Raw genomic sequence first — 10,949 nt, 5'->3', positions numbered from 1 at the left:
TTTTTGCTTCATGTCTTTGTTCAGATGAACTCCAAATACTATTTAATGATTTAAAAGTAAATAAAAATAAAAATTGCCCCACCAATGACTGAGCAATTAAAAAGCTAAATACTAGTAGTTTGTCCTGGGTTCAAACTTTCTAGGCAAACGGGCAAGCTGCATGGTTGGTCGTTCTCATATGTAGTGTGACTACAATTCAATTTTCCTTAGAAAGTCCTCCATGAAGGCTTTCCTACCCTTAGGCAAATAGATCTTGTTTACTGCTCTATATTCAAATAACCAACCACAATAAAAATTATATGAAGTTCAAAGTTTCTAGGTTTTAAGGATATTTTATACAGAATTTCTTGGAGTGATCAATACAGCAGCAATCAGAAGTATGAACATAGTGGGAGATCAAATAAAATGTACACGTTATGAAAGGAAATGCAACAACATACTCTTTATATTCAACAGCTCTATTATGTAATTTATACTGCATATAAAAAATGAGAATAAATTTAATCCTTCAATAATCACACAAAATGAACTTATCTGAAAACAATCAGATAGAAATAGCAACAAAATCAACATTATAATCCCTTTCCTGGATTGCCATCCAGGAATCCTTCAATAATCACACAAAATGAACTTATCTGAAAACAATCAGATAGAAATAGCAACAAAATCAACATTATAATCCCTTTCCTGGATTGCCATCCATTGCAGCTTCACATTTTATTATTCCAGAAAATTAAATCTTAGATAGTAATAGAAATGACTGCTGAACATGTTAGTTCAGAAACAAGGAAGAAAAATTTGTTCACATAATAGCTTATGTTATATTTAATTTAACATATTAAATTTAACCTAGTCTTAAGGTTTAAAAAAAATAAGGTTGCAATATGAAACAGTACAAAGGGTAAGTGTGTAACAATTTTACGATACTTAAAGTTTATATGCATAAGTTGTAAAATAGGAAAAGACTTCTTATAATGCAGCTCAGTATGTTAGTGGAACATATTGTAAAAATATGCTTTCATAGCAAATTACAAAAATATATACAAATTAAAATACTAGAAACCATTAAATGATTATAAAAGAAAAATTAATGTACAAAACATTATAGAGAAATGAAAAACAAAGGCATTTTTCTCTTAATGAGGTGCCAGTCACTAAATATGGTAGCCTGCTTCATGAATCGTTGTGCAATGGCATCATCGCAGAAATGTGGGAAAAATGAACATCAGTTCAGAAATTTTCTCTCCCAGATTTTCAGTTGCTTCAGTGAATGAATTGGCAGCTGCTAGACATGAATACCTGCAAGTTAATCACAACTTCATTGACCCTGATATCAGATGCCACATACAAAATGACAAAATAAACAGTGTGACACAGGCTGCCATCCTCTAAATTTCTATTTAGTCAAACTCACATTGTGGCAATCACATGAAAAGACACAAAAGTTTTCAGCAATGTTAAATAAAACTGCCAGTTTTGTGTTTGTTAATGTGTTTTGTGTGCAACCTGAAATTAATTTGGTAAAACCTATTTTGTGTATATATATATATATATATATTATGTTTTCTGATTTAAAAAAAATAATCATTACTGTTAAGAAGTTTTATGTAATACTAAAGTTGCCACTATCTAGTTATTAATGTCAATGTTTGTTTGGTGAAAAGTGGCATCCCACTGGCAGAAAAGTACTAAAACGTTTTACACTACAAACAGTTCATCATAAATAAATGGAAATAACCAAGAAAGTATGCTTGCATTATAATATATTTCAATGTTCCACATCAGTTAAATGATCAATTACCTCAAACATACAGAGAACTTGCTCCAAGAGGACTACCCATAGTTATGAAAAAATTTGATTTTCTGCAGAAATGGTAATCTGATGATGGCACTCAATATTAATACTCTCTGGTCACTTTTACAGACTGTCATTTAGGGAAGTGGTTGCCACAAGAAGGTTTAATTTATATAGGGACCAAAATAAGGCATATCTTTAATACGTTATGTATCAATATGCACCAAACATTCCTGGAATCCTTACATGTTCTTTAAAAAATTAAATCAAAATTATATAAAGTAGCAAAGAATTGCTTAACATTACTATATTATTGTAAAAGTCTGAGGGGAAATTAATAAAGGCATACAAGGTGCTTGCATTACCCAAGAAAATCAAAACATGCATTCGTACAAAATAACTAAACTGCCTATTAAGGAAAATATGTCTTATTATATGCTGTATATAAAAGAAAAAAAATAGCATAAATTATATGTCAGTTTATTAAAATTTATGAAATATACTCTAAAATATATATTTATATAAGTGACAAATTTTCAGGCATTAATTATCACATTCATTTGCATACAATACCTCAACTTATATTTCATGATAGATATATTCCAACCATTATGCTACAATGAATTCAATACCTGTGACAGAGAAAAGGCAAATGAATTTTTACGAATGCATAAAAAATAACATTCAGCCTAGATCAATGCTTATGTATTTTTCATGAGGCACAAAACTGCAGTGATGTGACAGCCAGTGGAGTGCAAAAACATATTATCATTTGCTTACCTCAAGTGAGTTCACCTTTCATTTCCATAGATCTTGGATTTTGTTTTAATTTTTCCCTATTTATTTACTATTCTGCCAATAAAGATCAAAACTACTGTTAAAAATAATATACAAAATTAATGTTTTATTTATGTAGATTAATTTTAAACTTACAGCTTAAAAATAATCTACATAAATAAAACATTAATTTTTCCTACTCCTTTTAAACACAAGGCAGTCATTGTATTCAGCTAGTTTGGCAGAAATGGTTCATAAAATATTTTTAGCTTTGTGAACCAGAAGTTAAAATTGAATTGAAGCACTCATCTAGATAATTTATTAGTGCACAGTAACTAATATAACTACTTATTTTGGAAACTTTTGTTCATTAAATGTTTGAATTCCACAAGTGGTATGTAATAAGCACTGAATCATTACAAAATAATAGCTTTGAACACACTGCCTTCATTGAGCACATAAGTCAGATTTACATTAACAGAAATCATTCAGATATCAGTGCATTAATAACTTTTACGAAATACACTAACTAAATCTGCCAGTATTTACATTTAATTTCCTCTTCCTCTTAATCACTAGGATCAATACAATTTCTCATAAATACTAGTCCTATGACATTTGGGTACTTAACATATTAGCATAAAACATACCTTGAACAACCTAAGATTCTCCTTTTTTATGAGCATTATAATTCTATAGTAAGTAGTACTAAAGTGCATGTGTGAGTATTCTGTTTAAATACCACCATTTGTTATTTACATCCCAAAAATTACTTCTTTTAACCTTTAAGGGCCTTGAAAATTAGCACATATGCATAACTTAGATTGCCACTACTTAGCAGTAATTTTTTTTTAATTTATAGAAGAAACAGTAAGTTTATTTATCAGGTGCAAGCTAATGATTTTCACAATTTTTTTTCTTTTTTTAAGATCTCAAAACATCAACATTTTTCTTAAGTTGGCAAACATTATTAACATATCGAAAGAATATATGCTTTATCAATTGAAAATACAAATTTAAATTACTAAATAATGACTAAATGATACATTAAAAAACAAAACACTATATTTTTTGTGAAAGATTTCAGCATTTTTTTCCCCACTGTTCTCCCTTCATACACAGCAATCTCTGTTTTCACTCTAAAATACATCAGAGAGCATCACAAACTTGTCACTGTGTGTAACTTTAGCACTGTGTGTACTGACTATCTATTAAACACTTCTCATCAATGTTCCTTTTAGTGATTTTTCTGCAAAATACTCCTATAGAAATTTTACCTTAATTTCTTCCATTCTGGCAAATTCCACAAGTGTATATTTTGAAATTGAGTTTAAGGCAAAAAATATAAAGATTTGTTCATAAAAACCATTGAAACTTGGAATAAAAGAAGACTGCACATAAAAATGGTGACATTGCTTGAATGAAGGATTCTATTAGCAAGGCTGCCACTGTTTAGTACATAGTAAAAAATTGGGTGACTTCTACTAAGGTGTTTGTGCTAATACATAAGTACCTAAACCAATAAACAAAAGATACAGAAAATTAGAAATATCAGACTATCTTGAAGCATACAAACTGCCCAGCAACGCCTTTTAAAAGCACTCTTGAAACCAAATTTATAATTTCTTTATTTATTTCTCATATTTTAAATGTTAAACAATTATTCTAATATTTTCTTTCTCTTCACATAACAACTAATTTTAATAACATGAAGTATAATATTACAGAAAATAAAAGAAAAATATCTAACTCAAAAACGTCCTATTTAAAAGTTTGTCCCCCCTCAAAATTTTAAATATTTATAATGATGAACCACTTGTGATTTATCACAAGATTGTATGGGCAGATATATAGCACCAGTACTGTGAAATGTAAAATGGCATCACTTCAAGAAAATTAGTTTGTCATTCCCTGGTACGATAGAAGTATTGAATGAAATCAAATTTTCTTCCGATCTGATATAAATATCCTCCTTTTCTACAACCCTTTGAAAAAGACAATGCATGTGATATAAAAATTCAAGGCAGAATTTGCAAGGTTAAATTCATACTATTGCTTCCATTACCCTACTTAACAGCCTGATTATCAACTAAAAGTATCCATGAATTACAAGATCATATATGGAAGTGCACTAAATGTTTTGTAATAAAAGTGGTGTGTTACCTTCTTAAATAATTCATTTTTTCAAAAATTAGTTATACAATGATTTTCACGCAGAAGTGGATTCAAAATAGAATACTTTTACATACACAATTCTGTAATAAATGTAATGCAGAAAGACTGTGACAGGAAGAATTGGATTCGGTTTACAAATCTTCTCATATAAGTGTTTTGAGAAAAAGTTTAGATAAAATTGATACTTTGCTTGTGATTAGCTAAAAGCAAATTTTTTCTATAAGCAAATAAAACAGTGACCATAATAATCAAGCAATATATTGATATTATATAATTTTATTACAAAAGAGCACAGCTGCAGATGTTCACTAGCTGAAGTTGGACTAAAAATACAAATTATGAAAAAATAATACTGCATTTCAGTGTTGTGCACTCTTTTTATAAACCAGAAAATAATAAAAAAAAGTATTTTACCTTAAAAAATCCTAATATATTGCATAAACAAAATAAAAGGTTAAAAATTAAATACAAATTTTGGTAAAATCCTAGTATACAGTACGGCCTTGGCGGGATTTTTTTAAAATAGTTGCAAACACCAAAATAAGTCCACCAGTGGCCGAGTGGTAAAGTCACTGAACACTGGTAGTTTGGTCCGAGGTTTGAATCCCATGAATGGGCTGGCTGCACGGGCATTTCGCCCCTAATATGTAATGCGTTAATACAAGCCAATTTTCTATAGAAAGCTATCCACAAAGGCATCCCTCCCTTCTGTGAAATGCCTTAAGGCAGAACATGTAAATAATAATAATCTAACAACAAAATAACGTGTTTACTGCTCACCATAATGTTGGCGAATTCCATGTGTACCATATACTAGGATTAAATCCAAATTTTCAGAACAGCATATATTTTTCCCTATGTTCTCTATTAGTTATATTTAAATACTAAATTTGTAAAAGAGCATTGTTTGCCTTATATACATTAGTATTAGTTATATTTAGCAATTAAAAACATCAAATTTTTCTTCTAGTTATGAATAATACATAGGATACATTAAAACAAAATGTACACACTCTGCATAAAAATTTTCTACAATTTAAATGATCAAAGGTTGTGCATCTTTGCTCCACATGATTTATTTGTCAAAGAAATAAGTGATCTTCTCTTCACAGCTGTTGCAGCAATACCAGTAGGAGAGGAAAAGTGATAAGTTTGAAAATTAATGACATGACAAATCAGCACTTCAGAAACCATGTCAATTAAATCTTCCATAGTATGAATTTTGTGGATAGCTAGGCTGACTGTCATATAAATACCATAGAGAGTACGTGGTGGCATGTTAAAGCTAGGTTAATCTTTGGATTATGGTAACTCGGCAATTTTTTGGCGAAAATTTGGCAACCAACCCTGCTACAGCAATCTCCAAATTTTTTTTTGAACACCATTTTGTTTTCACGAAGTAAAGGGATTTTTTTTTTTTTTTTTTCAACAATCTGCTAGCCGAATTACGCTTATGCTAGAACTTTTATGGAACAAAAGTGCTTAATCATGATGAAGATTAGGTGCGAAATTGGGAGAAAGTGCAGAATCACAAACTGCTTGCCACGTTTTTAAGAATTGCACATACACGGTATCATCCATGTACACGTCGACCTATTTTCCCTTAAAAAAAAATCCCAGAATTGCACAAAAATGGCATTGCGCATACTCTTGACTTTATCCATGTACACTGCTAAAATCCTAGCTAGCAACCTTTATCGCCTTACCAAAATGTCGCCAAACTACCTGTTACCATATTCCAAAGATTAGCGTAAAGCTACGTTCCAAAGAAGCATCCATTATGGTAAGTGCATTTTATTTTATTGTTTTTATTTTGTAGAATGTTATGTTCATTGTTTTTTTATTATGAATTTCTGTTGTTATTGTTGTTTTTTGAATTATTTAATTTATTTCAGTTAGTTTATTTTGTTGATTTGTGCTCAATGCCTAGATTGTGCAATTCGTCGATTTTTTTTTTAAAGTTTAAACAGAATGCTGTGTACATGGTATTCTTTGAAATTTATTGTTGATTGTTGCTATGTCAATTTATTAAAGCGAGATGTGCATAGTTCGTAGATTCCTTTGCTGGCTAGATTGCGCAATTCGTAGATGTTTTTCTAAGTTAAAAGATATCGCTGTGTACATGGATTCTTGTCAAATATTTTTGGTTAGAAACTTTACATTTTTCCTATCTAAATTTTTTGTTTTTGTTTCAGATTTTTAGCTTAAATTGTGTATTCAAAACATGGTTTTTACTTGTGCGAAAACTGTGTTTTTGGAGATATTTTAGGCTTAAAGCTCAAAATGTAGACAAAAATTTAGATAGTAATATGGCACCATGGAGATTCTTGCCAAAAATGCTTGGCGAGAAATTTGTTGCCGCATCTGGCAACCTGAGGGCGCATATAAGAGTAGTTCCAATCATAGATTTGGATGGTGATTACTACCCGCACTAAAAGGTACTTCTTTTATTTTTTTCCTAACTTTATTAAGATTGTTTTTTGGCGGAAAACTTTTGTTACAACCAGATATTTAGATCAAGAATTTTTAACATATTGTCCAGTTTCATCTTATTCAGCCAGAAAGGTCATTTGGCTTAATCCTAGTATCCGGTGCATACAAGATTTGGCTACTTTTGGCGACTTTATGATGAGCAGTAAAAACGATGAGTATAAAACATATACGATGAGTAGTAAACGGGTCATTCAAAGAATGTATATAGTTATACATAGTTATATAGTATGTACTATGTAGTGATAGTGTATAATATATACATAGACGTTCTTTGGGTCATTTTTGGTGTTGGCGATAATTTTCAAAATCGCGCCAAGGCTGCACCGTATACTAGGATTTTACCAGGTCATTTTAATAGATTTAGCTGAGGAAGAATAACTTTCTTTTTGGATATTTAAACTCAATAAAGCTTACAGAAGCATTTACCAAGCAGATAACAGGCTTCTGTTTAGTAATAAATATTCAGTAATATAATTTTTTTTTTAAATTTTGAAACACATTTTTTTTTTTTTTTTTTTATACATGGAAAAAAGAAACACTAAATTAATCGCTAAAGGTTTTAAAAAATTTCATTAGGAACATAAATGAAAAAGAAACTTAAACAAATTAACATACTAATAGATATCTCTAAAAAGTCAAAAATCAATATACTTATAAGACTTAACAAGTATACAGTAAATGAGTATTTTTCTATCTCGGAGTATTTTTTAAAAACAGCTATATAGAATGCTAAAATGGAATGCTATACTTCTTAAGTACATGTCAAGGAATTATGATAATTTTAACTACTTGGGAGGGTGTTTTGAAATAGCACACTAAACAGAAGATTGCATATTTGCATATAATTAAATTGCACACTATTTCCTATAAAATAGAAATGCACATCTGAAAGCACATATTTACCCTTTTCCCAAACACGTCAATTTCAGACATCGAAGGTTAAAAAAAAAAAAACCCTTATTCTAATATGCTTTACTAATTAATACCATTATTGTTCTACAGAATGTAATTCAAAAAGTTTAGCAACTTCTGTTAAATCATCGTATGTCTTTGATTCGCTGATAATTTTTCTTGCAATAGGCATTTTAGAGAAAACATTCCAAAGAATAATTCCAACAATTGTATTTTCCCGTAAATAAAAAATAACACCTTTTCCATAATTGTCATCAGATTCTGGTGCTCGTGGTACTTCATTTTCAAATGATTTATTTTTATCCACTAACTTCTGTTCAGTTTCAGATCTAATACTTTCTCCAGTGCTATCAACAACAGATTTAGGAGTGTCTGCTTCAGTTGCTTTTGCAAAAACACCAACTGTTGGCAGAGATGAATCTACAATTCCGATAGCTTCATAACCAATTTCTGGACCTAAATCAGACCAAAACATTGATTGATGCAAGTATGGTTTGCCAGCTCCAGTCATATTTTCACCAGCTAAACGACCACTTACAACTGCATGATCATGATGCTCAACTCTACGTCTTCCCAATTTTATATCATAAAAGCATGATGCATCTCCAGCTATCCACAGATTTTTCCTTGCCTCCATTTCTGCATTTACTAAGAAACCACCATAATTTTCATCTATTTCAAGGCCTGAATCTTTCGCAATCTGAGTGTTTGGATCAGCTCCAACAGCTACTACAACATGATCAGCTGTAATTATTTCATTATTACTTAAGTGTAACTGTACTTTTGTTCCTTCATTTGACACAGATTTAATAGTAACTTCAGGTATAATTTGTACACCTTCATTCTGCAATTTCTTAGATGTCCATTTACTTAGATATTCTGGAAAGATCTTTCCCATATTTCCAGATTCTGGAAAAAGTTGAACCACTTTCAAACCTGTGCTTTTGCCTCTTTTAGCAAGTCCACAAGCTAATTCACTTCCTAAAAATCCACCTCCAACAACTACAACCGATTTTATCCTTCTAGATATTTTGTCTAATTTCTGGAAATCTCGAATATTTCTAAATACGGTAACATGCTTTTTTACTGCATCATCAGACTTTTCAAACACAGGAAGATTTTTGGGTTTCGAACCGGTAGCAATAAGACATTTCTTGTAAGAAATTGCTTCTCCATTTTGTAAATAAACCTTCTGTGAAACAGGGTCAACTTTAACAACTTTTGTACCTCGTATAACAGACACACCACCATTCTTGTTTTCAAGCAGCTCTTTAACTGAAAAATAATAATCCGGTGATTCATAAAATAAGCTTCGATCTTTTCCATTCCACTGAGTAAAAGTTAGCGTCTGAGCCACATCTGATTTGTTATCAAACCACATTTCTTTAGAAAGCGGTGGTCGCATGTACGGTAAGAAGGCTTCTTCTCCTATCATTAACACTTTCGCAGTGGGATCTTTCGTACGTATGGCTCTAAAGGCAGTGAATGAAGCACTTCCGGCTCCAATTAACAAATATGGTATTGGTCCAAAGTCATTTAGCAGTACAAGATCTTCTTTCAGATTTTCATACACAAATGGTTTCTCGTCATCTTCATCGACCTCTGAAAGTCCTGAGGAAGGAGGGCGCTTATTAAACACAAAATAAGCATATACAGCCGCCCCACCAGCACCTGCTATACCAATTATAAGAGGGATATTTTTCTTTTGTTCAGTTTTATTGCTTTGAAACCTAACAAACGGGCGAAACTTCGCTGCATTTGTAGAATTAAGTAAATATCTGCTTCGGTGAGTGCGGTTAAAAGTGTTGAACGAGCGATAACAGTATACAGATGTCACAAACGTTTCAATACTTCTTTTTATAAATTTCTGATGTCCCAACATTTTTTTTTTTAAAGTTATTTCGGCACAATGTCAAGATTTATCGTATAGATTTCAAAACTTGGTACCGGTGGTAAACTACACGGTTGATAAAAATATACGACTTGTTGCCACTTAGCGGGAAATAAAAAATGCATAAATAGTCGCATCTTCCTTCAACACATATTCCCAATTCCTTTTTTTAATCTTAAAGTAAGTTATGATAAAAAATAAATAATAATGTATTAGATTTTACGTTTTGAGATTAAAGGGCTTTTTCTACCATTCTGAGTTCTCTCAGTTAGCGATGATGTAACGTTCCAGCCATGAAGTCATCATATAAAATTTTCTTCAGAAATGACTTATTACACCAGGTAATCCCCTCCCCGTCCATTATTCACGAACAGTTAAGTTACTTAAAAACGTGAAGGCGAAATACACTGTTACATTCGGTAATTATTGTTTCAGATTAAAACTATATGTCTTTAAACATTTTCGTAATTAGTTCTGGAAATGAGTAAAATGCATGTTACCTTTAAATGCATTTTAACTTTTTAAGGTAAGTTATAATCTAACGTAACCAGTGAGGGAATTTGTACTTATCTTGAACATCACAGACATAACAAGCGTATTAATAAATATAACTATTGTTTATGGCCCCTAACCGCAAACCAAACTGACCTCCAACAGCACGGCACGTCGGTGCAACGTTGCAAACGTGTCGCATTGTGACGACCTCAGTGTCGCAGTAACGTTGTAAGAATGGCTTAATGTCCGCTTTTTTCGACGTTACATTGCGACGTTGATGTGAAGTCAGATTGGGACTTGGATGAAGTCATATTGTGACACTGCTGTGAAGTCACGCTACGACTTTGTTGTGAAATTACACTGTAATATTGTTGTGAAGTCACACTGCGACATTCATATAACAACTCATTT

General features: G+C 31.2%; 1 protein-coding gene across 1 annotated transcript; it reads right to left on the bottom strand.

The window, feature by feature from the left end:
• Positions 1-4,182: 4,182 nt before the first annotated feature.
• Positions 4,183-10,139, bottom strand: AIF (Apoptosis inducing factor). The gene has a single exon (XM_085808624.1). The coding sequence runs from the start codon at positions 10,032-10,034 to the stop codon at positions 8,229-8,231; it is 1,806 nt and encodes a 601-aa protein (XP_085664750.1). The 5' UTR covers positions 10,035-10,139; the 3' UTR covers positions 4,183-8,228.
• Positions 10,140-10,949: the final 810 nt, after the last annotated feature.

This window comes from Stegodyphus dumicola, chromosome X1 (genome assembly GCF_044657685.1).
Source record: "Stegodyphus dumicola isolate Sdum_Otavi_A_Nest chromosome X1, ASM4465768v1".
NCBI classification, from domain to species: domain Eukaryota; kingdom Metazoa; phylum Arthropoda; class Arachnida; order Araneae; family Eresidae; genus Stegodyphus; species Stegodyphus dumicola.
Note: the sequence above shows the minus strand (reverse complement) of the source record. Positions and strands in the feature narration are given on the sequence as shown.

Bases quoted from the DNA above. Each gene is read 5' to 3' on its own strand.
- AIF (XM_085808624.1), bottom strand. From the start codon at position 10,034: ATGTTGGGACATCAGAAATTTATAAAAAGAAGTATTGAAACGTTTGTG.